This window comes from Anopheles maculipalpis, chromosome 2RL (assembly GCF_943734695.1).
Source record: "Anopheles maculipalpis chromosome 2RL, idAnoMacuDA_375_x, whole genome shotgun sequence".
Classification (NCBI taxonomy): Eukaryota; Metazoa; Arthropoda; class Insecta; order Diptera; family Culicidae; genus Anopheles; species Anopheles maculipalpis.
In genome coordinates, this window is record NC_064871.1 from 52,570,109 (window position 1) to 52,597,876 (window position 27,768).

At 42.8% G+C, this 27,768-nt stretch overlaps 5 protein-coding genes and 1 non-coding gene across 8 annotated transcripts in view; all 6 read right to left on the reverse strand.

The window, feature by feature from the left end:
* Positions 1-27,029, reverse strand: part of LOC126557136 (double-strand-break repair protein rad21 homolog) — a 435,365-nt gene extending 408,336 nt beyond the window's left edge. The window contains exons 1-6 of one of the 2 annotated variants that reach the window (XM_050212811.1): positions 26,735-27,029; positions 26,380-26,667; positions 23,816-23,969; positions 22,309-23,729; positions 22,053-22,217; positions 21,262-21,390 (exon numbers count right to left, since the gene is read on the reverse strand). In XM_050212811.1, coding sequence (XP_050068768.1) covers positions 21,265-21,390; positions 22,053-22,217; positions 22,309-23,729; positions 23,816-23,969; positions 26,380-26,667; positions 26,735-26,992 — 2,412 coding nt within the window. In that variant the 5' untranslated portion in view covers positions 26,993-27,029 and the 3' untranslated portion in view covers positions 21,262-21,264. Of the gene's footprint in view, positions 1-21,157; positions 21,391-22,052; positions 22,218-22,308; positions 23,730-23,815; positions 23,970-26,379; positions 26,668-26,734 lie in introns of those variants that run through there. The other variant, XM_050212810.1, reaches the window with a different exon arrangement.
* LOC126557093 (protein Peter pan) overlaps positions 1-27,768 on the reverse strand; it is a 326,012-nt gene that overhangs the window by 283,837 nt on the left and 14,407 nt on the right. The gene's annotated exons all lie outside the window — the stretch shown is intronic.
* Positions 1-27,768, reverse strand: part of LOC126556994 (RNA-binding protein 25) — a 121,103-nt gene that overhangs the window by 7,621 nt on the left and 85,714 nt on the right. The window lies entirely within an intron of this gene.
* Positions 4,153-8,790, reverse strand: LOC126559677 (angiotensin-converting enzyme-like). Its single transcript, XM_050215847.1, has 4 exons — positions 8,767-8,790; positions 7,777-7,992; positions 5,780-7,699; positions 4,153-5,698 (listed from the first exon to the last, which is right to left on the reverse strand). Exons 1-4 carry the CDS (start codon positions 8,770-8,772, stop codon positions 4,154-4,156), a joined length of 3,687 nt encoding a protein of 1,228 aa, XP_050071804.1. The 5' UTR covers positions 8,773-8,790; the 3' UTR covers position 4,153.
* Positions 9,793-13,341, reverse strand: LOC126557575 (solute carrier family 46 member 3-like). Its single transcript, XM_050213387.1, has 6 exons — positions 13,058-13,341; positions 12,575-12,976; positions 12,239-12,507; positions 11,740-11,979; positions 10,141-10,381; positions 9,793-10,063 (listed from the first exon to the last, which is right to left on the reverse strand). The coding sequence occupies exons 1-6, from the start codon at positions 13,339-13,341 to the stop codon at positions 9,793-9,795; spliced, it is 1,707 nt and encodes a 568-aa protein (XP_050069344.1).
* Trnag-gcc (transfer RNA glycine (anticodon GCC)) lies at positions 15,671-15,741 on the reverse strand. The gene has a single exon. It is a non-coding gene; the product is annotated as a tRNA-Gly (tRNA).

The window sequence follows — 27,768 nt, forward strand, 5'->3', positions numbered from 1 at the left end:
TCGAAACATTCTAGACAGTCTGTTCAATCCGCACGACATTTACACACCAGCCTGAAGGCGAATGGAAACACATTAATCGACAAGACGTCTCGGATCAGTTGTTTTATTAATTTTATCTGGAATCATCACGAAGCTACCAGCAACTGTTTTTGGACACAAACTTTGGACAGTTTCATCAAATCGTGAACATTTTATAGCTTTGCTTTCGGACGAGTTTGTTGGCCGCATAAAGAGAAATTATCAAAAAAAAAACTTTTATCTTTGCTCCGTAATTTGTCTCCCTGCTCACGGAACAATAATAAAACAGAATTGGTGTCCAGAAATGTTATCTTTTCGTGCAACTTTTTTTTAAATTAAAGTTAATTCTTATCTTTCAGATTGATTCTTGACTTTAAGTTTGATTTTGTATCGCTCACAGCAAACGGTAGCATACCGTTAACTTTTGCTGGTTTCCTAATCAATTTCGATTCTCTTCAAGTACCCATTAATTCCATCCCATTGATATCCTTCCTTTCTTCCCTAGATGCTGAATGAGAATAGAAACTCCTGAGACTCAGCTAAAGTTGCAGTTCGGTTTTCAATTTTAACAGCGTGTGGTAGTTAATTAGGAATCTGAAAACGAACGTTGCTCAATTACGAGGTTTTCTTGTAGACCTAAAGCCTGTTCAGGGTTCCGCTCGCTGACTACAAAGGCAGGAAATCCTGTAATGTGCACATACACATACAACTATACCGGCTTAACTCGTTAATGATTCATCCTTAAAGGGATACGAAAGGAACAATTGAATTTCACCAAATAGCAAGCCAAGTAAACGATCCAAAAACTGTGCACTCTGCTGTACAATGTGAAGCTAAAGTCAGCACAACAAAGCATTAAGTAAAGAGGAGAAAATTTGAAGCAAACAGTTCGACCGGAATAACTTCGTTACCACGCACCGTGGTTCAAGGTACTACAGATAAACACTGCACTGTTTGTTTAGTACAAGTATGTTTGCTAAAAATAATATAATTTCAGGACACATTCGACAATTGATTTCGTATTTTGAATACGAAATTATACAAGAATTAGGAATCCATGTAGAAATAGCTTCAACAAATTCATGTTATTATCACAACCACTTAACTACACTTTTATCCTAAAGCTATAAACGTAGAAAGCATGACGATACTGCAAGGCGTTCATCATTCTTCACCTCCGAGCTAATCAACCGTACGAGAATGCGAATCACATTTTTCTGCACTAGTCGTAAAAGCGAATCGATTCATATTTTTATATCTCTGCCATAACCCCAGGCTTTGAGCGACGTGCGCTCCCGGCATTTGTTCCCAGCGTAAACCGACCAACCGAACTCCAACTCCACGCACTGTGCCTTAGCAAACAATCAACGCACCAACGGGGGGAGCTACATTTTTGCTGCCCGTTTCATTATCGCTGTCAATCATGGTTAACCAGCTCGCACCATCTGTAGCCTAAACGGAATTTCCATCAATCCTAAGCACTGCTAAGTTTTCCGCACTTTGAACTTTGAGCGTCACACATTATCGGGTGAACCATACAAGCCGATGCGGCACAGTTTGCCGGTCGAAAATTAACATACTATCATCTGTTGGCGCCACCATTCAGTTGTGTGTCACTTGTCAAATGTGTCTCCCCTTCAAACACTTTATCTCTGTAGCGTCTTAGGCTAGCACTGCTTGTTCAGGTGAACACACGACTGCCGTACACATATTTTCGAATCGCTGGCATTCGTTTCGCTACCGCTGCGTTGGTTAATGTTGAATCTACCCATGAACCGAAAATGAACTTTATACGCACGACGCCACACGCCACACGACTGAAGACGGCCAATGTTGAGCGTGGTTGTTTTATAGGAAACGGTTGCATTGCGGGAGATTCCTCGGGACCAATTCATGAGCATATCGTGCGGTGTCAGATTCTCTCAGAAAGGCTAGTAACAATGGGTGCGTGTTGCAGGAAAAATTCGTTAATTGAACAAACAGTTTTTATGTGTATAATTAATGTTCAGTAATTGATGACGGAAAGGGGAGAGTTCTACAAACTTTGCTATTTTTTTTTTTTTTTTTTTTTTATTCATGAGGGACGGCCTGGCCGTATTGCTAACAAACTTTGCTATAGTGGTGTTTATTTTGAACAGAAAAATCATTCCTGTAAAGATATTGTTGAATTTAGTTTATAGTTGTTGCGCTTTTTCATCACACGAACAATTTAGTCATGACATGCTTTCAAATAAATTAAAAAATGAGGGAAAGGAACTATTCAATTAATACGTCTACCTACTTGCAAACTTGCACCAGTAGAACTGTCCCTTAAGCTCGGCGACGTTAATCAACCCAACTGAACCGCATGTCCCCATCCAGTCGTTCTCCCGAAACAACTCAATGCATCCTTGTGTCGTGCTGGAGCTAGTGTCGAATTTAATTGTTCAATTGATTGGAAACTGCCATCATTTGACAAACTAACCACTGGCATCAATCATCCCGATGATTACAGCCTTCGACAAACTATCACTTTTCTTTCGTTTTCGATTCACACTCTCACGGAGAAGATCCTTCGCTCTCAAGATAGCGGTTCGGTTTTCCACCATCTCTTGAGTATTGCATCTATGTTGAAAAATACCTCTCAAAAAATAGCTCGTTGCTTCTCTTTCTCCTGGGGAAAAATGTAAATATAATAGACAAACGAGAGAATCTGAACACGTGCTGCCAGCGTTCGCGCCATATTTTTTGAACAGTATTTGGTACACATTTTGAATTCTGATTCAGCTTAGATAACAGATAAAACGATTAAAGTTGAGCTAATTGAATGAAATTTAAACTAACTAATGAATAAACAACACTTTCAATAGGCCGCGGGTCACGGATGATTTCAAAACCAATTTCTCAGGTTCTCATGAGTTTTTGTTAAAACTTTAGCTTCGAAAACGCTTTTTGAGAATCTGGCGCATACACACCCTACGAGACGAGACTAAACGAGACAACGGAGAAAAAACTGAAATCGCAATTTTGATATTTTTCGACAGATATTTTTTTTAAATTTAAATAATCTTAAACTGTAAGAGACTGGTATGACATCCAGTGGCAAATTTACACATGAAAATGATCATTCAAAACAGTCCTTGACTTATGAGGAAGAATTCCCAGAACCCCTTGGAGGAGAAGACCACTTGAACTCCAAGGTGTCATTTTGGATGAGTTTTTGTCTTTAGTAAGACGAGGTCTTTTGGTAGGTGGGTACTAGATCGGACGATAAATTATCTCATACGAGGAAGATAAGATTTTGTCATACAACAACGAAGCTACATCGATCGATTGTAACGTTTCTTGGTGGATGAAGGGGTCTGATTTTCGCTTGAGCAGATTCTTTACAGGTAAAAAAGGACTAGCGGAATTAGTTGGTCAATTCGATTTCTCCAGCGTAGTTTAGCAAGATTACGCCTCTTGAAGATCTTTTTGCTGATCGAAGCAGCATGGAGGTCGAGGTTTTTTAGAAGAACAGGTCTCGTTGTGTAGAAAGATTGAACGATGAAACCGGAGGCTAATGTCTAATGAGGCCTCAGAAGAGAAAAATCTGGAATCCAAACATAGTTTCAAAAACATTAAATGATTGATTGTTTAGTAATTTCACGTAGACTTTTTATCACGTTCATTCGTCGCTTTGGTTGCAAAAGAGCGGGAAGGATTTTTTAATGAGCTGAAAAATAAACTTTAACAATATATTTAAATATAAACAATTCATTTTATTTTCTCACATCAGTTCGTTTCACAGCACGTTTTCTGTCAAACTTTATACAAAACGTGGCACAACACCGTTCCGCACGAGCGCAAATAAAACTCCTCCTCCTTCTCAATGTGTTGCTGTAAGTAATTGTACATCGTTAACTATCAATTGGCGTTCACTGACCAGCACAACAAACGATCACTTTAACGTACTGCGTTACGTCGCGGCATTCGCGTACATTGGCACCGACACTTATCGCAGCCGGCGATAAGAAAGTATATTTTTACCAATGAACTTCTGTTGCACAATACACTTATGGTAAGATGAAAACAGCAAGCAAACAAAAACACAATTCAACGATACAAACGGAAACCAATATTAAAAATATGATCATAACAGACACCGATACCGATCCTAGTACAATCTCAACACAAACAACACACAAGCCGCCAAAACTAGGCTGATCGAAACGGATGCCATACGAGCGGTTCCTGCTTTCGCATTTTCTTCCTTCAAAAACTCGTACAATGGTTTGTAGTATTCAAGCAGCGCATCCGTGCGCAGTTCCGTTTCACCCGTCATGGCTTTCAGTGCTTCCGACCAATGTACCGATCGGCCAAGTGAAAGGCCCGCCCGCAACAGATCGCCAGCAGCGCGCGATCCATCAATGTCGCACTTGTGCAACGGTTTGGACGGATCATCCGGATCGTACTGGTCCGCTGCCTTGCAGAGTGCTCTGTGCAGCTGCAGGTCCAGGATGTGTGCTATAAAGTACGACACGTACTGACTATCGTAAGGGATGTGATACTTTGCGCCAGGATCAAAATCGTCACTATCGCGTGTGACCGGAGCCGACACTTTCTGATATTCTTCTCGCAGCTCCCACCAACGCTCGTTCCAGCGGTCATACTCTAGATTTCCTTCGAAAATCTCCCAACGCCACATATCGATTAGCAGCCCAAACGGAAGGAACGCTACACGATCGAGCGCCTTCTGATACAATGCATTTATGTTCTCCTCGTACGTATCGTTGTACCCCTGCAACAGACCAATCTTTTCAAAGTGCTTCGGAGTGGCCACGGACAACGATATCGTGTCGCCGACTGCCTCGTGAAAACCCGGATTTGCACCGCTGCGCAATGTCACCGGTTGGTCCTTGTACAGTATGTAATAGTTAATGTGGCCCATCTCGTGATGAATCGTCACAAAGTCTTCCATGTTCATGCGCGTGCACATTTTAATGCGGAAATCCTTCCGATCGCAAAAGTCCCACGCAGACGCGTGGCACGTCACGATGCGCCCATCGGTCGGCTTCTCTATCATCGCACCAAGTTCGGTGTCGTAACTCATGCTGTTGTCGGGAAGGCCAAGCCCCACATAAAAATCGTTCGCTATTTCATACAACTGTCGGGTGGTATAGTTCTTCGCCTTTAAGGCTTCCGTTATATCCAAATCAACCGTATTGGCGAAGGGTTTGGTTCGATCGTACAGATTCACCCACGATTGAGCCCACATATTACCGAGCAGATGGGCCGGAATGTTCCCATTGGGATCGTTCATGCGTTCACCGTAGATTGCCTTCAGTTTGCGGTGTACGTACCGGTGCAGCTCGGAGTAGAAGGGCTTCAATTCGTCCCAAAGACTCTTCATGCGTTCGACAAAATTATCCTCCTCGAATGACGATCGCCACAATGCTCCCATATCTTCGTAACCCCCAAGCCGGGCGGCCCGATTCATCAGCTCTACATAGTCCGAATAGTCGCGTTTCATTTTGCGTCCTGTACTGCGTCGCCATTCCTGCCATACGTACTGCAGCTCGTCGTAGTTCTCGGACTTGGCCATTATTTCGTACAGCTCGGGATCTAGCGATAACTTGCCTTCTGTGCACTGCTGATCACTGTACGGACAAATCGTAGCACTACTGTATGTGTTTTGCATTCGACCCAGAGCATTTTGAAGCTACAGAAAGATACCAAAACAGTGGCATTAATATTCTGTACAAAGCAATATGGCTGGGCCGACACGGTTACGGTAACTTACCTTAGCAAGATCTTGTGACGTTAGCTTGTTGATCGCTATTTGCGTTAAGAACTCCAGCTGCCGGCTTAACATGGGGTCCGCGGAAAAGTCTTTCGGATTAACGTCAGCAAAGTAGCGATTGTAATTGTCCAGCACGAATTGTGTGTTTTCGTTCAGAACTTGCGTCAACTGTTGCTGCAACTGGGGATTGCCTACATCGATCTGGGTAGCAAACTGTGCCTTCACCTGCCTATTGCATGCCACCGAGTATTGCTCACTGTACCGGTCCACAATGTTTTTCATATCTGCAGCTTTAAATTTACGATTTTCCGCCTTCAAAAACTCATACAGTGGTTCAAAGTATTCCAGCAACGCTTTGCCACTAATCTCCCGCTCTCCCGTCAGCTTCTCAAGGGCTTCCTGCCAATCTTCACTGTAGCCAAGGGAAAGCCCTTCACGCAACTTATCACCGGCCGCTTTGCTGTTGTAAAAATCACACTTGTGAAGTGGTTGGGCAGCCTTTTGGGCGGGATCGTACTGACCCGCCTCGATACAGAGTGCACGATAGAACTGAAACTCGAGAATGTGTGCTAAAAAGTAAGCGATGTACTGAGAGCTAGCCGGAATGTGATACTTTGCTCCTGGGTCGAAATCATCCTCAGACCGCATAACCGGAGCGTACACCTTTTGATACTTTTCGCGCAGCTTCCACCAGTGTGCGTTCCATTCGGTTTCGTTCACTGCTCCGCTGAAAACATCCCAGCGCCACATGTCGATCAGATATCCGAAAGGCAGGAAAGCCACCCGTTCTAGTGCCATCTCAAACAGCGCATTAACGTTGTCCGCCTGACTGTCCTCGTACTCGTCCAGCAAACCTACCTTGCGCAGATGGTTCGGTGTAGCCACTGACAGGGCGATCGTATCACCGACCGCTTCGTGGAATGCTGGCGTTGCACCGGTACGGAACAGATACGGTTGATCCTTGTACAGTATGTAGTACATGATGTGTCCCATCTCGTGATGAACCGTTACAAAGTCCTCCATATTAACGTTCGTGCACATTTTGATGCGGAAATCTTCCCCATCACAGAAATCCCACGCCGACGCATGACAAACGATCTTCTGTGGAGGTTTCACAATCACTGCCTTCGGTCCGTAGCTCATCGCACTGCTAGGCAAACCTAGACTTTGATAGAATTCGTCTGACATCTCAAACATTTTCGTTGCATTGTAGCTTAGTTCCTTCATTTTTGCCGTCACATCGACCAAGCTTGCGTTTGGGAACGGTTTCAACCGATCGTACATGTTGGCCCACGATTGAGCCCACATGTTGCCGAGCAGATGGGCCGGAATCATGGGGTTGGCCGGATCCATACGATTCCCGTACAGCTCGAACAATCGGTACCGTACGTAGCTGTGCAGCTCATCGTACAGCGGCTCGACCTCGCTCCAGAGCCGTTCGAGCGTTTCCCGTAGCTTTGGATCGTCGTACTTCGAACGCCACAAGGCACCATAATCCTCGTACCCGTTCAATTGAGCCGCCTCATTGACCAGCTGCACATAGTCCTTGTAATCGGAACGCATCTTCTTGCCCGATTCCTCGCGCCACCGTCGCCACACGTACTCGAGCTCGTCGTAATCGTTTGACTCGGCCAACACGTTTTCTAGCTCCGGATCAAGTGTCCATTTCGCATCGGAAGGACCACATTGCTGGTTCGTGTACGGACACACCTCAGCAAGCTGATAGGCTGTATCCATTTTGCGTAGCACACGGTTTAGTGAGGCCAATTTTTCGGCCGGTAGTGCAGCTGTCCCGAGATCTTTCAACATTCGCAGTTGTTTGCGAATCTTTGCACTCTGATAGTTTTCCACATTGGCTTTCTTAAAGTACTGTTCGTAGTATTCGGTCCGGAATTTTGCATACTCGAGAGATACATTGTTCTGTGCATGAGAAAGATATACGATTATAACATTTTATTTTTAATCCCTCTCAATAAAACCCATTTCCCCCGATGTACCTGTACTTCCTGTAAGTAGACATTCTCCGTATCGGTTGCCACATTCCAGTTTGCTATTGCATTGATATTGCAGTGATATCGAACGTCCTGATCGTACTGCTCCAGGGTCGTTGCCATCTGTTCTTCGGTAAGATCATCTCGTTGCACTACCGCCTGCGGTATAGACTGAGATGCTCGTACGTACCATCCACACAGGAAAAGAAGGTACGCGAATACCTGCAAAAAAGCATCCGCATCGATAAAAGATGATAGCAGCTTTTAAACCTCCATTTCCAAGTATTTCACTGCTGTTTAGTAACATTTGCTGCACCACTACATCAATGATTATACTGAAATTGCAAACAATACTTGACCAGAAACCAGACCAGAAAGTCACGTGGTAGTACGTGCACGAATTGAGGTTATGGAATTGGCTGTAGTGTAATATCGGTGGTAATACAAACACAGACAGGTAAAGTTGAACCTCATTGCAGAGTACTAATTAAACGACACAACTACCAAGCTCCCAAAATGGCCGATTAGATAATGGCTAGCAATTAAACAATGATTACAAATAAATATTTGACTTGAATTTTATAACTACACTCGCGGACCATTTATCTGCTCATGATGCTGATTATCATTACGAATGGTCCATATTTTACGACGGTGTCGGTGAATCTTTAAACCCAAATTTTTAATCTGATCTTCCCTTGCGAAAAATACAACATTGCGTATCATTGCTTAGTGAGTGATCCGAAAATCCCTATCATAAATATGCGTCATTCCGTTCTGAGATGCTGCTGAGTGAAGGTCATAATGCTTTCAAAGTGACTCCCCCTTAACACCAATGAATGCGCAGAAATCTATCAAGAGGTTACAATTCGTCCCACGTGCCCCACTCGGTAGGTAAAAGCACCAAACACAGCAACCATTCGACCGGATATTCAAGGCACGAAAGACTCATCGATCGGTACCTATTTCCCTTTCGTTCAACTGCCGTACACTTACCTTCATTTTCCGGTACCTTCTACCTGCCGGTTATGGTACAATTGAACAATTAATCGAACACTGCACACTCGCTAGTTGTCTAGCAGCTACCGATCGTCAGTATGCGAATGTTTTCGATACACTCCCAACTGTGCTATTGCGTAATTAGCTTGGCTCCAACGGTGGCACAGTAACACAACACTAACTATTCGGTATTAAAATCACATATTATTTCGCCGGTATGGCCACGCAATCGGCTTCCACCGCACCAGACTTCAATCCGTCACGCCGTTCAGGCACTGACCACGGAATTGTATTCACACCCTAACTTTAAGGTGCCGTCGTTTGGCGTTTTGGCTGTGCGCTCCGCACAACACAACTTTGCTCGATCAACTGTCGGAGAACTTTCCATGCGTTGCACCTAATATGTTTTTGTTGTACACCCGTTCGTGCAATGCCCGTTTGATCGCAGCTTTTTGCCACTTTGGACGAGCGAATCCAAACGGCGGGCGAGTGAAGTTGGTACTTGAACCGATCGCCGAGGATTACACGCTCCCGCCCAGAGAGTAAAACACGCATACAGTCGCAATGCTCAGCTCGGCTCATCGCTCACACTCACGCCCTTGCCCGGCTTATCACTCCTTCCCTTGGCAGTAGTACGCATCACTTATCGAGATGTGTTATCTGCAAACCGCGCTAATACCACCACTAGTAGGGCCACTTGAAACGCACTCTACTAGCCACTATCGCTAATCGCAGACTAATCGGGTTGAAATTGCATTTTGCATCGAAAGCTTCGGCATGGCATTAAATTCCAGCGAGCAATTAGTATAAGCTTACCACTTGCCTTTGGTAACGCCACACTAGTCGGTGGTTTACCGCCGTTCCTAAATCCCCAGGCCTCCGGGGACGACGTCGTCAAGCTAGCCCATAAATAAAATGCACTTCACACTACAAACAAACCGGATTAATACATTCAACTTTCAATATATTTACATCACACATGCTACATCTGTATCTGATTTCTGTATTTGATCCAGCACAATATCACAGTTTGGATTGGTCCACCGTCGTCATTTGCGTCATTCGGTGGTGTTGTTTATCCTGCCTTCCTGCAAACACATTCTCATCCTCGAAGGCAGCATTAACGTTTCCCGTACCATAATCGGGCACAGTTTGCTTCCGTTCCAACTGTTCCGTCCCGATCGTACGACACGCGTTGCTTTCGGCACTATCGTCCAGCTGTCGATACTTATCCTCGGCTCGTTTTTCTTCCGCCAGCTCTCGAGCTTCGCGCCTATGCACGCGATACATCCAGCTGTAATGGAGCAAACATTATCAAGCATCCGCGCCAAAACAATCGCTCTCCCACACACACCACGTGCGATTACTCACAGAAAAATCACTACCGCCGGAGAGGTGAGAGCGCCACCTAGCAGGAAAAATGCTCCCGGCAGCACGTTGATAGACAGCGAGTAGACTGTGGTGTACAGTGGTGCGTACACTAATGGCATCAGCGCTTCGGCCACACCGAACAGCGAGTTCACTTTGCCAAGTTCATCGCTTGCGACGAGTTTGGAAGCGATCGAGCGCATCGAAATAAACGAGGTTCCATTGAGCATTTCAACAATGGGGCCTATGAACAGATAATTAAATGTGTAAAAAATTTGGTAATATGTGGTATACGTCTAGACTAACGATTGGCATCTGTAATATTACTAGACTTTAATGTGTATCAAATAAATAAATAGTAAACGATTGTCTAATAAGGTTTCGATCGCCAACGAAGCCTGATCGAGTGTCGATGAACTCTCAGTTTAACTAATATACAAGCATTCGGACTGAGCGCTGTCTGGAGCTATGAAAACTTTGCGAAATTTAAGAAATATTAGATTACATGTAAATGAAAAAAAAACTATCTCAATTTGATCACAGATAATTGTCTCAAAATACACTGCATACCACTTAGAAACCAAGACCACGACCAAAAACCTAATTTTCATTTTCTAAATGATATCAATTTTAGAAACGACCGTTTTTGTTCCAGTTCAAACGATGCTCCAAATGTTGGAGATCGGATACGAAAGATGCCATCCACGGTTCCAGATTCCAGGTGTTATCATCTGTTTTATTACAAATGACTTAAGCTTTTTACTCAAAATTTAAGTACAAAGAAAGGTTATGAAGAATATCGACACTTGTTCAGAAACTTCCATTTTAAAATATTCCTTTTACAAATTACCTACTATGAATTTGTGCAATGTAATCAATGGTCTAACAGGTTGGCTGATAAGTCCCCGGTCTGACACATAAATTGCGCCGCTAGTATTAAATGCATATTATTTTTATATAGCACCTTCAAATGATTCGTGTCAAAATTTGACGTCTGTATGTCAATTAGTTTGTGAGACAGAGCGTCTTTTGTCAAGCAACTTTTGGTTGCTTGACGAACGAAAAAAGAACGAAGAAGAAAAAAGTGTTGTTCCACCAAGACAACGCACCGTGCCACAAGTCATTGAGAACGATGGCAAAAAATCATGAATTGGGCTTCGAATTGCTTTCCTACCCACCGTATTCTCCAGATCTGGCCCCCAGCGACTTTTTCTTGTTCTCAGACCTCAAAAGGATGCTCGCAGGGAAAAAAATTGGCTGCAATGAAGAGGTGGTCGCCGAAACTGAGGCCTATTTTGAGGCAAAACCGAAGGAGTACTACCGAAATGGTATCAAAAAATTTGAAGGTCGTTATAATCGTTGTATCGCTCTTGAAGGGAACTATGTTGAATAATAAAAACGAATTTTGACAAAAAAATGTGTTTTTCTTTGTTAGACCGGGGACTTATCAGCCAACCTGTTAATAAGACTAATGTGGTTATACTGTTTGAAGTTTAATTATCCTTCCACAATTTGCTCCTTTTCGCGATCACTCATGCATCTCGAAACAGTCGTACTAATCGGTTCACTTATGTTGTTGTGAAACGTTTCCCTTTTACTTACCCAGATAAAGCTGCCAGGTGGTGACCGCGAACGCGTACACAAAGCTCGACAGTATCTTCGACATGCATGACATAACGCCAATCAGTGCGTCGTCTATTTTGAGCATGTGTGAAAACACACCGACGGAAAAGAGCGTCCCAATCAGCCCGGTCAGCATGCCGTACGTGGAGAAGAAACTAAATTCTACCTCACTCCAGTTGAACCGGTAGCGTGTGAATAGATAAATTACCGCCATCTCTCCTGCAAAGAGAAGTGGCACTAGTTGACTAGCTTTACCGTTTAGTATGCAAAGGCCACGGCTAGCATTATCCACTCGACAGGCCTTGAACTCTCTCTCTCTCTTCCTCTAATTCTAAGTAAAGATCCCGGCGGCAGTTCCATCTCCCCAAGCCTAAGATGTTTGTTGTCTAATCAAGGCTAATTTCTTGCTTCCGTGATCTTGCGTTCAATGCTCGGTGAAGCGGCCAGAGCACCGAATATTCCCCACTTTCTTACTTACCATGGAGTGGCCCAATCACAACCATAACTACTATCATCAGCATGATCACACGCAGACGACGCTGCCGTTCGCCAGTCTTAAACGCAACCCGGAACGTCTCCAGCACGTGCTCGCGATCGAAGAAGTCGGCCAGCAGTCCCTTTTCCTTCGCACGCAATCGTTGTTTTTCGTTGATGATGTCCACCTCCTTCACTACGAACGCACCGTAAAAGAACGCAACCAGGTAGAGCGAGGCCGATATGGAAAAGACGCCGTAGAATCCGATTTGTCTGTTGAAACGAAACAGTCAGGTGTCAGGTGAGCGCTGCATACGGGTCGGTCCAAGCTTTAACTCACTTTAAAAGGATCCCACTGAAGGCCATGCCGATCGGAACGCCTAAAGAAAAACAAAGGTTCACTATTCCGATGCGTAACGTTCGCTCTTCGGTCGTGGTCACGTCGGCAATGTAGCTGAAAACGCCCATGAACATCGTGAACCATCCGCCGGTCAATGCCGGGAACAGGGCTTCCGTTATGCCGGCCACCTCCATCGGAACCTTTTCAAAGTACGTGCACAGAATTAACCCGATCGCGGTCATAAACTCGCCGATGATCGGTATCAACATGCAAGGTTTCCGCCGACCATGACGATCGCTCCAAGATCCCCAGAACAGTATCAACAGGCAGGGCAGTGCACTCTGTAACACCGTTTTCCAGCCGGCCATTTTTGCCACCAGATGCTGGACCATTTCTTCCTCGCTGTGATCACGTGCGATGGAAAATGGAACAAAAATGAATTAGGCACTTCAAAGAACTTTCCCGGAAACGTTTGGCACTTACTGCGTGTAGTTTGCTGTGTCACGCCGGGTCAATGCATCGCAGATTTCGTCTCCGTAGGCAAGATTCACCCGACAAGCTTTTTCCAGGTTCAGATTCTGCGTCGCTAATCCGGCCAACACGCTGGGCATGATGTAGCACGCCAGCATGGGCTCGACGGTTATGTTGCGTTTGAAGTACAGATACTTTTCCCGCAAAGAGGACGGACTTTTCTTTTTCTTCACTGGCAGCTCGTCCAGTTTCTCCGGTACTTTCTCGATGCCATTCTGAGGCTGAAGGTCCCTCATTATGTTGCGAAATCTCTGTAAAATAGTAAGTGTAAGTACAACTAATAATACTTCATTCGTTCCCGTAGTTAAAGCTAAAAGCACACGATTTCGAATCATTTACAAAACCCGCAGATAAAAATGAAGGTATCGTGGTGTGACATTCAGCCATGAACAGAACTTGACACAGAAATTTCGTCGCGCTTCATCAACGATCGTGCAATTCTGTGCACAATTTTAACACCTGCAACACACGCCTCTCTCCTTGGCTCGTTTATGCGGTGCCCGGAACCAACAGCGATCATCTCTCGCTTTTCGTTGCATTGTCCTTCGCTTGTGCGGTACTAGCGCCCAGATATGGATCGAACCCGCGCACAGAAGAATGCTATTAGAGTCACGTTCTCGAGGGTGAGTTTCTCGGCTGTTGATAAATCGCAATCATCCCCTGCTACACGGAGCTCAAGCTGCCACCGTTCGTTCTGTGTTGCGATGCATATGCTATTGAGCAGGAACGTTTTTTCTGCTTAGTTCATTTAGATTTCGACGGGTGACATTTTAGTTTCCCACGACATCTTTTGTTCCATAATCATAGTGTTTTTCCGGTTTTTTTTTGCAGATATGCAAAACAATGAAAACAAATTAAAAATTACTATATTTTTTTCAACAACAAAAATTATACATGATAATACAGTACATCACCATGGACTTCATGCTCTGCCGATAAATTGTTCTGAACTCTGAAAATTATCTGGTCGACAATGCTCGGACGGATAAAGTAGAATATCACTAACGGCTATTAACCTCTACTGCCTTATATTCATAAACGCTAAGATCAAAAGTGCCTTTAACGAAATTTTGTAAATCAATTTAATCATCCTGGCAAATAGTAGCGTATAACAGTATATGGGGTTATAACCGACTATACTCCGACCAGCTTGATCTGGTCTTGTCTGGGCTTTAATGCGTTTTTCGTCAAATTAAAAGTTTATTTGATGTTGCTATGTTCTAGTAAACCATCCAACTGGCCATCGATCGGATCATCTCTTAAAGTACAGGCTAATTATAACTGCAAAACAAGCTGAACCAGCGGAAAACTGCAATTGATTGTTTGTCTGTACTATGAATTTTATCGCTAGAACATAAAATAGTGAGGCACATTCTGATGTTAGGTTTCAAATACTGCGATGAAAGCATCGCAGCTGCTTCTCACTTATGCAGAAAAACAAAAACCGTCAAATGAGCAACAAACTCCTGCAACTAAAGATTATTTTACGAACTCTAGAAACGATGCAACTAAAGAAAACCGAGACTTAATCGCTTGATGGTTAGGTCGTCGAGCATCTTTGATCCAGCTTCAAAGCATTCATCTAAATAGTGAAGAACTTCCTTGAAATGATACACATTTGTATTAAAAAAAAACTAGCCGTCCACATCAATTGTAGCTAGCCGTCCTTATGACAAAATTTCAGAATTAATGGCAGACTGGCCCCAAATATTAGAATGAAGACAAATGCCTTGTCAATTAACAAAGCTGATGATCCAAATGACCCCAGTAACGACTAAGGAAGTTTTAGACAATTCTCTATCTTTTACCAATCATTAAAAACCCATCACGGAGCTTTTACAATGATCATTTAGACCCAAAAAGAACAGACAAATTGAAAGATTTGCACAACAAAGACTAAGGTTGGAAAGAAGACCAATATGTTTGTAGAATTCTTGTTGCAATCTTAGTACTACTAACTTGGTCAGTTGTAAGTATGCATTAAGATACTTAACAGATCAATTATCTTTATTTATTTTTTTTTTATTCACTAAAGAACGGTCAGACCATATAATTTTAATTATTATTACCAGTAAATATTGAGCATTGACAGTACGATCGAGAGCTATCATACTCAAAAAAATTAAAAAACAAATATCGAGCTTAGACTTTATATTGTCATCTTCGAAGTAATTTGTGTTTACAGTAATTATTACAACATTCCAAATTGATTGCTTCACAGTATTTAAACGGACACCATAAAAGTAATCTTTTCACATGCACTGTATGTACACTGATTTTGGAAGCAGCCCCATTAACTACATATTTTTACGAGCGTTGGACGTGTGAAAGTAATAGTTTGTCAACTGTTTACCTACTTTGACAAAACAATCAATAATTATAATTATTAAAAGATTGTGATTACTTTGTCAATTTGTCTTTTAATGATTCTTTTTTTCTATTAAATTACAAACAATTGCCACACAGACAGATAGATAATGTGGAGGGATTATTCTTGATAAAAAATTACAACCTATCAAACTAGAAAACCAACTTCATAAAACACAAAAAGAAACTCTCTGATGATGCATCGGCCGGGAATCGAACCCGGGCCGCCCGCGTGGCAGGCGAGCATTCTACCACTGAACCACCGATGCGTGTTGCAGAGGGGCGCTCTGCTAACCAACAGTATCAATGGTCATTAACGAATCAAACCATTTTCGTCGAAGATGTGATCTTTGCCAAAAAAAAAAGCCTTTTCCAAGCTATTGGCATAAAAATTGACTTTTTAAACATAAAATACAATAACAACGCTATATACTGATTTTACGTGTGAAGCCCAATTACCGAGAGCAAGCCTTTCGCATCACCTGTAAAGTGCGCCATTTCCGAACATTAAACGGTTTTATTTAACAATAGACGTAATTAATGACTGGCTGCATATTAGCAAAGAAAATCGCCATGTCCATGTGTGTCAATAGTTAACGTCAATACTAGCCGCTACACATGTCGACATTTTCCTCTGGCCACGTGTGAAAAATATTGCATTAGACAAAAAGTGCTACAAAGTATAGCTACGTTGTCGTTAAGTTTCGGTTCCTTGCTATCAGCGTTGTTGCCAAACTACAACACCGTTTTCCTACAAAAGCGTCACGAACACATTGTGTACATTCCACATTTGGCAGAAGTTTGTTTGTTTATGAGTTTGAAAAAAAGGTACAAAAAAAATATACATATAATAATAGCTCCATTGCGAGAATCACGCACCTCTTGCAAAGCATCCACACAATGAAGCGCTTTCCACGCATATCCCAAAAAATGTACCACCAGTACAATGGCTTTGGCAGAGGCGGACTGTGGCCATAAATTCAATTGCACATTATTACCAAAACAAACGATTTGCAATCATCTCAATTTGTCATCGTTTTTCTTGCACGTCTCAACAGACCAACGCAGCAGCGTAGTAGCGGCGGAGACCTGCGGCGGCTTCCTTTTCATGCCAATTGTCCAAATATTCAAATAGAGCTAATTTGGAATTGTTTTTTTTTCGCATTTCATTTCAAAGCTATTATACCAATCAAAGCATCACGTGCCGGAGCAGTTCAGCTGCTGCCTGTTTGGCTCTGCTTCCTGTCGACCCGTCGATGTCGATGATGTCGTACAGAAATGGATGGTCACTTCCGGTGGATGGATCACGAACCTGGGATGAATGTGACAATCAGCCGGGGACCGTTTGTTCACATTTTGCAGAACGTAAGGGAGTTATGATCGATCATCGATAACAACGAAAAAAAAACACACGATCGGAAGTTGGTGCAATATTTTGCCATTGCCAGTTGTGCTTACTAACGGCGCGGATGGAATGAAAATTGGAGGCACAGCACAGACAACTTTACATGGTTCGCGAAAACGTGTGCAAGCAATGCAATATGGCCAAATTGAATTATCTTAAGCGAGTAGTAGTAGCTCGAGGCAGCACAAATTGGCACTTCACTGACTACTTACTTTATTGCTGATGCTTCAATTTCCGTTTTCAGTGAAACTGTGCGAAAGAATGTCGGATTATACTATGCACGATCACAACACTTTATATATCCTTCACTACGACAGGAAAAGCATACGTTGCGGAATTTCAGAACGGAGCTTTGATCAACTAAATACACACGATCACACTACAATGACACAAACATGTAACACTCATACTCGTCCTTTTATACACCTTTCTTTTGCGGTTATTTTTAAAGCACAAACATTTATTACGATCGTGTGTCGTTAGTCTATTTGCATATGGGAAGAACGCGACTCTCTTATTACCGCACGATGCCACTGTCATAACACGACTAAATTCAGGCGAACATCACCGGAGCAGATTGTCGCATTAGAGAATTTATCAATTGGAAAAACTGACCGACCCGACTGACGGTGAATGATAAAAAAAAAAATAGCACACATACAATACTCGCACACACTTCCTACCGAGTAACGACGAATGCAGCAGCACTGGCAAAGTATAAGCTGCGACCTGCGAGTATCATCATCGCCGCTGTGTCGTGACCACCGTTATTGTCATCAGAAAGTCACTAGAACGCTAACACCCCACCCAGAGCTGGAGCATAAACACTACCCAACCCCTTCCCAGGTTGACGACGATCACTAACATACTCTCTCTATCTCGCTCTCCCTCTCTCTCTCGCTGAGTTAAGCTCCTGCTAGTCTCTGCGCCATACACGACAGAGGTGGCGTTTAGTAGCCGTTCACTCTTCTTCGCACCCTAGAACTGTTTGCTGGCAACATGTGGCTTTGCCTGCACTGTGTTTCTGGTCTTAGCGAGCAAACAACAGCGTGTGTGCGTGCCCGTCGGGTGCGGAAACGCATTTGCCCCGGCGGTTTGTTTTAGCTAGTCGTCTCCATACCAGCTGGCTGGGTGTTATCACATAATTTAAGCTTATACACCACCTTGCCACCTATGCCATCCCAATCACGATCAAGTACGCCCCAGCTACACAACCAATGTGCAACGGCAACGATCAACTGTAGACAATGGACATAGCAGCTAGTTACATTATCACGCTGGTGCCCGCTCCAACAAATCCCACGGGCCAGGTGTGTCAGCGTAGGATCATTTGATGATGCCTCTTCCCATCCCGCCCCATCATCTCGTCCAAAAGATTGCAAATCGGAGCGCTTTAAACGGTGCACAATCGTTAGCGTCGAATTTTCTCCCACACAATTGACACAGCCACGTGTGCGAGCCGTTCCGGGAGTAGTGTTGACGTGGTTTTTGTCCATACCTACACTACACTTACCTATCCTCTGTGTATTAAAATTAGAAAAAAAAATGCCATGATGGTCCTTGGCATGGTTGATATGCAGGATTGTAAAGTGTTCCACATTTTTCCCTAACATGTTAGAAGAAGGTTCACGTTTATACTGTGAAAATCAAGCAAGAAGTTTCTATCCCCAAACTTGATGGATCATTCCAGTTGAAAAGGATCATACCATAGTCAGTAGTGGCATCTTGGATCGAACTTCTGTAGTGACAGTGATGCTCGGTCAACCTGCACACATCGCTAAGCGAATAAATCACTACTGATATTTCAGAACTTTGATATGACGGTATCGAAAGACATTAAGGCTCTATAATCTGTTCTATCAGAAAGCAACAAATCACTATTAAGGAACTCTTGCTGTTCTGCTTTCTAAGAGCGTTATTTATTTATTTTAATATTGGATTCTTTGTAGACCAAATCCCTTGCAATAAAACGTTGCCGAGGTATAGAGGCCTCATGTTCCAAGAGATCTTTTGAACAACGAAGTCTCTTAGTAAACGAAGGCCGATAGTGGACAAGGACCCTTGGTAGACAAGGTCACATGGATGACTAAGCTCTTTAGGCGATAAGGTCTCTTTGACAACAAAATATCTTGCCCAAACAAAGCGCTAGGAACGACAAACACCTTTGAAAGAAGAGGTCCAGTGGGTAACGAATTCTTTGGAATGACGTGACCTCAGACGACAGCTCAGTATGATATTGGTTCATACTGGGTTCTGGGATCTGGTACATGGGTTTTAAGATTACATAAACATGGGAAAAAAATTGAATAACTTTAGATCACACTTTGCTCGTATCCTCTGTGCAATAATCTGTTTCGACCTCAGAAGCTTCTATCTGCATAATAATTAAGAAGATAAGATAAGAACGGATCCTGATTGTCCAAATACTCATATTGGTAGCGACTGAGGACACGATCATAGGCCGTAGGACCGTTGGACCATAGGCAGGACTAAGGGTCAAGGTAGCCGATAATTTAAGAAACAGGTTAAAACGGTCATTCATATCTTAACCAGGACATTCTCCATCGTTTGAACGGATGCTTTGACCCCAGGTTCAAAGATTCACAACGATTAAGCCCCAAGGTAATCAATCCTTACCGTTGGGTGCCGGTACGGGTGTCCAAATGAATGGTATTAGGACTAAAAATAAATGCATGAAAGATCGTGAAGATCGGTCTATTTTGTAGACAACCGATTTCCGCTTCAATTTATGTATTTTAATTGTAAACCCCCAAACAGTATATCTCCAGCGTGGTAAAAAAACCAACATACGAGCAATGCTGTTTGTATTTCACTGTTCAGTTCGCAATTGTGAGTGTAATACTATTGTATATTTGCCGTTCCATACCAGCCATACCCATATCGTTTACAACTACGTCGGTACAATTCTTTTCTTTCACCTCCACACATTTAGGTTTCGTTTTTCATATCAGGTGTCCTTTATTTGTCAACTTTTTTTGTTATTTGTTCCTTTGTTCAACTTACCGTTTTGTTCTGTTGTTGCTGCTTTTGCGTGTCTTCCCGATTGCTACTCTGTGTATTCTTTCCTCCTACACTCGCTCGCAATGTCTAAACGTTTGGTTTAATTTGTTCCACATGCATGCTCGGTTCTACTTAAATCTGTGTACGTTATTTATATACTGAGCTTTTTATACATTCTTTCCTAGATTTTGATCGCTACAAACGTTCAGCACAGTTGACGAAACAGTTTATCAAAACCTATACAATGTCTTACAATACATAAGTTAGAGTGTTTGGCTTGCGTCGGAGGCATTCCCCACAGTCTCGACCGCATAAGTAACGGATGCGACCGCCACAAACCAAACTAATCCACTCCACTCCCCTTCCCGAACGTTATACGCATAAAAACAAAATAGTTACACAATAAACAGAAATCAATCGGTACGAGTTAGTGTATACAGGCGATAATACATACAAATGAAGAGCAAGCAAAGATGCAAAATGTTTTATGATTTTGCCGTGATGTTGAGTTAAAATCTCCTATTCACCATTTATAACCATGAGATCAGAATGGCGAAAACGAGGGACTATAAAAGCGGAAACAGAATCATGTAAAACCTTTTCTCCTTACAATCTTCCGATACAGTTACTCTCATCTCGCCCACTTTCATCGGTCACCAATTAATTACACAAAACATTCAGTTGAGAAAAAAAATACGATAAAATAAGATTTACTACACCTTTTGCGAGAATACAATAAAGGAACTCCTGCCGAAACTCCCTCATTTGTGTTCATAATCGAAACTCAGGTCACATTCCTTCTCCTATTTACGACGGTAATCAATACGGGGTGCGTAATCTTAGATGGCTAGACCGCAGTGAAACACGTCTACAAAATAATATAGTCTAGTAGTAAAAACTGACACTATTTGCACTTAACTTAAAGCGTACGAGCCTAAGACAATAAAATAAAAAATTCAACAACAGTACTCCTACTACTTAAAAGCTAATGAATGTGTCCACCGCCAGGGTTGATCGAGTACGCGGTTCTAAGAAATGAACCGCACATTCTACCCTGCCCTGCATCCCGCATACTTTAACGGCCCGTTTACACGATATAAATCTTTGATGGCGAAACAAGCTGCCACAACAAAACTATGTTCGGTAAGTAAGGTTTCGTCATCAAAGATGCAACTATCGTCTAAATGCACATGCAGCACACATTGCACTCAACCGACAAGGATGTAAATGCATTGCTAGGAAAACAGTATCGGCCTGGCGCTGGACTCATTCGCATTCCTATCATTTGCACACTGTATAAAATTTTACTTTACAACAATGTCTCTCCCGGATTAACAACGCCGAGATTGTGCAACCCGTCCACAGCTTACAGCTTCGGATTATCGAACATCGGGCCCCTGGTGACGATGATGTCGTCGTACGGTTGTTTCTGTGAGATTTCCAATGCTTTGAACTTTTTCAGCACCAGAAGCGAGTAGAACTTTTGAGCAGCCTGCAACAAACAATCGAACAATGTGGATCAATCAGCAATAATTGTCTTCTTATACCTTACAATACAACACAGAGCAATATAACTATTAACGGTTCATTTCAAACAATTATTCATTTGTTTAAAGGACTATTTCAACAACCTGCGAATTATATTTGGATTTCGTGGATATGAATTTAACTTTCCAGATACTTTGGCGATGGATAAATACTTTTATGCATCCCAATGTCAGTATCCCAAAACTATATAAATATGATAATTATCTGCCGATAGGCATGATCTGGCACCCTCTGACTAAAAGGGCTTCTATTAAACTATCGATCGTCACAACTAATTGATGATGAACTGAAGATAAAACGTTAAAATAAATCTTTCAACGACGGTGCTAGCGAGGTTGGTGTTGAAAATGGTGGTGGAAACTCTGGAGTGGATTTATGAAATCACTCCGGGCTCCAACGTATGAAAATCGGATCCAACTCCAGACAAATACTCCGGAACTTATTGCGGAATAATCCTAAATTTACTCCGGTGTAATCCGGAGCTTACTGAAGTTAAATCTGGAGTTTACTCCATCGTAATCCGAAGGTACATTCGTAGTATTTAAAAGAACCGTTAAAAATCTGCAATGTGTTCGTGTTGATCCAATCTTATCCGTTGAAACTCACCTGCTTCTTATTGTTTCGATGCGTCATCTCGGACAGCATCATTTGATCCGCTTTCAGTAATCGTGACTTTACGGAGAGGAACATTTGTGCCGCCCGTTTGTTCAGTACACGCTCCTCAAACTGCTCTATTGTTTCGTCTACTTGCTGCTCTTCATTGGGATGCGTCTAATGGATAAGCAAAAAATTAAAAAAAAATAAGATATTTGTGTACAAAAATGCACTGTGTTTCACATAATTTTTTTTTATCTCTACTTACCGCACCAACCGAAGGGGGGAACTCATAGTCTCCGTTCCAATCGTTCGCTATCTCTTCCGAGGTGTTTCCATCGAATCCCATGTTTGAAAATCCTTCCATTCCCGGTTCGTTCAGTATAGAGGACACTTGGTCGGCGGGTAGGTTAGGAATTTGGTCAATATTTTCCAACGATGCATGGTGCGGAGTCATACCGCCATGATCCAACCCGTGTGGTGTCATGCCTCCCCCGAGATCACCGTGCTGTAATCCAGCCGGCGTTAGTCCACCATGATGGAGATCACTCGGAGTAAGGCCTCCGTGCGAAAGTCCCACCGGCGTTAGCTCACCACCATGACCCAGCCCAGCTGGTGTCAGACCTCCGTGATCAAGCTGTCCCGGTGTCATCGGAATGTTCGGCATTCCCGGGGTAGGTGGCAGCAGATGGCTCTGGTGGCTCGGACTCGTCAGATGGCTCAGTCCCGGGGTCGGAGGAGGTGGCATGAACGAGGATGATTGCGTAGCGTCCGCCGTTAGCCCATCGTCACGCATTTCTATCGAAGCCGGTGTCGGAGGAGCCATCTCGCCAGCAACGGTTCGCATCTGATCATTCGCCGACTGCTCCAAATAGCCCGGTGTTGCTGGTGCTTCTGGCTGTTGTTTTCTCTTTCTACCTCGCTTCGACGCTACAATCTGGGTTGGAGATTCTGCACGTTCCACCGGCAATTCGACACCAAGCACGTCCAACGGTGCCAGTACCGCAAAGTCTTCGATACCGATCGATCGCGAGGTAAGATGACGCTGGTAATTTTTAAACAAACATCGCGCTGGGATGTCCCGTGAAGGAAGAGCGAACAGCTTCTCGACACCCCCAGTCTCTTTCCAGTACATTAATCGCTTTGTGGGTGGTGCCAAGTCCAACGTCGTCACTATGTCGGACGTGTTGGCGAGCTGGCTTTTCATTTCTTCGCCCGATATGTTCTTCACTTCGTCCACGATAAGCTTTCGTTTCCGTTTCGATTTGGTCGTTCCTTTCAGAGCGGTTGCATCGACCGGTGCCAAAGCAAAGCTTTCTTCCTCGTTATTTAAGAGTGCCGTCTGATCGGGATGCCCATGATTACCGATACCTTCATCACCGTCATCACGAGCGATCGGAAGGCCGGTTTCGGGATGCAGATGTTGGTTTTGTGAACCCGCAGCGGCTCCATCCTTGCTCGTACCAGGCTGCGGTTCACCGTCCATCAATGCATTGCTGGTTATGGGCGAAGGTGGTCGAGAATTGTCTGTACTCGGTGCTGGCGAAGGTGCACCGCCCATGTCGAAGTGATCATCATCGTCATCATCCGAATCATCTCGTCGCTGTGTAACGGCGGTAGGAAGTTCCGGTTCCGGAGCGAGTGGTGCATCAGCAAATATATCTCCTTCGAACAAACCCGCAGCCGGTTCTACAAATAGAAGGATAGAACGATTTTGTTATAATAATGTTCACCGACACTTCGAACTACGTTGCTGTACGCAGCGAGATACTTACGACCACCGAAATCTTCATCGCCAAAATTGTCATCATCTCCGTGCGGATGGTGCGGGTCGATCGAATCAAGCAGAGATCGAGAAGTTCCCGGTAATGGTTCCTTATCTTGCTCTAAATCTGGCGGGCGGGCGACGGTATCGGTGAACAGGTCGTCCTGAAAAAATAAAAGTATACAAATTTTTGTTTATTCTTTTCGTAATTTTCACGATGTAATAGAAAACCACTTTTTTACACTCAAACAGCATTGAACATAATCTAATTTAAAAACATAACAGAGTATGTGAAATTAAAATATGATAAGTATAAAAACAATTCTTTCGTCTAACGGAAGGATAATGGTGACATAAAGTACCATTTCTATGCAACGAATTTCTTTTCGCTTCCGGTGTCTGGAAGTGAAATGCTCGAGCTGCAAATAAGGTCCATGGTATGGTGCATTCATCCCCATAATTATAAAGAAAAGTATGATAAATTATTCCAAAACAATATCTATTCACGTTACATGATTAGATACACAGTACGTAACAGAACAATAAGCTCACTATTTTTTTGCGAATAACTGAAAAAATTGGAGTGAGTGAAGTTAAAGTGATGTTCTGCAAATTAAATTTAATTAAATTTTTTCCCATATTTTTACACACACCATAACAATGCTTCAAATATACCACTAGGGGCCACTTACAAAAATACATATTTTTTAAGAAAATCCACATTTAAGAATTTGGTAAATACATGTGGTAAAAGAAGCACCCGGGCAATGTAAAACTAATTAACTCGAGCAATGTAACACCAGCTGTTTGTCTCATTTTTTTAAAAATAATTTTAACTTTAACTATTACCTTTTAACTTCAAAATATTACTTTTCAAAATATAGAAATATAGACGGAATACGGAATATCTCGTCCATTTTTCCAAATTTTCTCAAAAAACTAATGGCCCTATTGTTCCATTACGCACAGCTACAGTCAGTTATACAATTATGTTTCATAATTTCTATCATCCCGAAAATACGGGCACAACAATTAGTGCACCAATCCTAGTGAAAATCAAAATAAAAATTTATTTCAAACAAGTGAACGCTTGTTTCATGAACTCTGAAACACATTAAAATAAAATGTTCTATGGGTTTGGTACTAATAGCTATTGGGATATTTAAAAACAAAAATAGAGGAAGGCGTTAAATATTGTTCTATGAAATACATAATTGAATCGCAGATATTTTAGAAACAATTCCCCATGGACTCATTCCAGTTAGCATTACCCTTTATGGTTATTCATTTTACATTTACTCAGAAAACTCATTTTTCTGAGCGTCGTCAAATTAAATCAAATTAAGTCAAATTTGATCACAAATTGGTCAAACGGAAGCAGTACTTGATGAACTAATAAAAACTAAGCGTAAGCGATTGCAATTATAAAAGCCTACTGTTCATTGTGTCCTATACAACCTTTCTATAAATCCGTAAGCACCGCATCAGGTTTAAGAAAACTTCATAAAAAAGGATCAACTTGATTGCTCAACTAAAAACTAGTCCTTATGCGTGAAAAGAGCTTTGAAAGAGAAAACCTAAACCGAACCAAGGCAGTACAAACTCAAGTAAAGCCATGTTTAGCGACTAATTGTCACAAGTTATCACAACTATACAAACGAACAAAAATCTCGATTAATCTCAATTTAAAAAGATGATCTATGAATTTGCTCAGGTTCACTTCTTTTTCGCTGTAAATAGTGTTTGTATTTTGGCACAACTTTTCCGGGAAAGAATTTATCGTATCGTTGCGTCGGCTTCGAACAGGTTTCGACTTACTTACTAGATAATCATTCCAGCGGCCTTGTGTACCATTTTGTGAGGCAATGGTGGTAGCGCCATCGTCACAACCACCAGCAGCACCAACCTGAGAAGCATGCGAAGGAGATTCGGGCGGGCATAAATGCGTTTCAATGCGTTGCCGGCCTCGCCTTCGTCGAACTTGTTGCTCATCCTGGGTAAGTGCGTCCGGGTTAGCATGCCACCGGAATAGCAAAAAAAAAAACACGAAAAATGCGTTTGTGTGGGTCGCATTGTGCTTTCACAAGCCTTAGGAACAGGTGGTGAATCAAGTGAAATTCATGATCTAGTGATCATTCGTTTGTAGATTACGCCAGAAGCAAACTAAACCATCACAAAATCAAAACAATTTACGATAAACGCCAAAATGTGCCAACAAACAAGGATTATTCAAAGCAAATTAATATATATAACAAGCATTAGGTGTTGTGCAATTTATGTTTGTTTTGTGTCCTTAGCTAACATGTCGCATTAAATATTAAAGAGCTAAAGCTACTTCACCACTAAAATGTTGCTTTTTCGTGGAAGAATGACGTCCTTGGCCATTAGCAAGGATAAAGGATGTCCCTTTTCCAGCAATTAAAAAAACGCATTAATAAACATAATTAATTTTGAGAACTCAATTTTATACACGAGATCAAGTTTTTGTGTTCGTAAGAACCTGCACACACGTTGCACAAGCAATGTGCTTTCCTTTGACTGTGAGACGTTGAATTAACCTTAACAATAACCTACCTCCATCTGATCGTCCATACGATCGCGAACCATGTCGGGCGTATCATCGAAGCCCATATCGCCAAACCCGTCATCGTGCAAGTTCAGTGGAAGCGTGCCATAATCTTCGCGCATCGTAATCTCATCTGCGCGGGATTGATTTATCGAAAAATGTGCTTCGATGTCGACATCATTCAACTCCGGCAGGGGCGTATCGAAATCATGAAACACTTCCGGAAGCGTAATCGCATTCACCGCAGCTTCTCGATGCTCTTCCGGTAGATCCACCATGCCTGGACGAAACGCCATCTAAAACAAGGATTCCGTTTGTATTGTTTTCTGCATTACTTATCAAAACGCCCCCTGAGCTATCTACCTTAATTTTAACGAACGCTTCATTACAATCCGCCAGCAGATATTTCGCTTTGCGAGCATAGATCCGCACCACTCCCAGCAGCAGATGGCCGGAAGTACGTAGCGCCAACTTCACCTTCGGCTGCATGATACCGTCCACGCTCTGTTCGATGTTTGTTTCGAAAACGTGCGCCTTCGTGATCTTTTTGTCCCAATGCGCTGCCAACCAGATACGGGCCAGCGGGCCCTTCTTGGCCAGCACAATGTGTGCGTAAAACATGATGCCACTGTTGATTTGATGATCGGTTCCTACGTTTAAGGATGTTCTCGTACCACCACCGTTCGTAAACGTTGAGTGCTTAACAACAGACTATGCAGAATAGGGTGAGTTGTTAGCTTTACCGGCCACATCGGTCCGCTCGGGCGGGAAACACCTTCACGGAAAAGGCAAGTAAACAAACGACACTGCGCCAAGCCGACCAAGCACCACTGAAATACCAGACTAGGTGACTACTGCAGCAAGTTGTTTTCGTTTTTGCTCAATAATAAAATGACATTTAACAATGTCGTGCGCGATGCGCATACACACACACACACATACACACAAACACAGAGCGGGACCACCTCTTCAGACGAGGGATTTTTGTTCACACGCACACACTGCTACACACTACCTTTCGTAAACGCAAGAGAAGCCGTTACACATCAAACATTTCACACACACTACCACATCATTAGTGTAAAGCGCACACACAAAAAAAAAACCGCAGCTACGAAGCATCCAGCAACTTTCTTTAGCGGCGATGACGCCTCCCCTATTAATCACTTTTTTCGTTACACTTTCTTTCACCGTACACCGAGTCACACACGCATTTCGTACTATATTTTTGCAATAACCTCCCGCCCAAACCGAACGCTTCGATAGATCGCTGGACACTTTCCTGCAGATACACCTTAATTAGGCCAATTGGCGCCTCCGTGCTGGGTACCACACGATAAACACGTTCGCACGAACCGTACAATGTTTCCAGTGGGTAAATAACACATTCTACACCA

Excerpts from the sequence above, each read along its gene's own strand:
- LOC126557575 (XM_050213387.1), bottom strand. The coding sequence starts at position 13,341 with ATGAGGGACCTTCAGCCTCAGAATGGCATCGAGAAAGTACCGGAGAAA. Across the intron at positions 12,977-13,057 it reads GACACAGCAAACTACACGCA|CGAGGAAGAAATGGTCCAGC; the intron begins GTAAGTGCCAAA and ends ACGTGATCACAG. Across the intron at positions 11,980-12,238 it reads TGTGATTGGGCCACTCCATG|GAGAGATGGCGGTAATTTAT; the intron begins GTAAGTAAGAAA and ends TTCTCTTTGCAG.
- LOC126559677 (XM_050215847.1), bottom strand. Across the intron at positions 7,700-7,776 it reads TCTACTTACAGGAAGTACAG|AACAATGTATCTCTCGAGTA; the intron begins GTACATCGGGGG and ends TCTCATGCACAG. Across the intron at positions 5,699-5,779 it reads CGTCACAAGATCTTGCTAAG|CTTCAAAATGCTCTGGGTCG; the intron begins GTAAGTTACCGT and ends ATCTTTCTGTAG.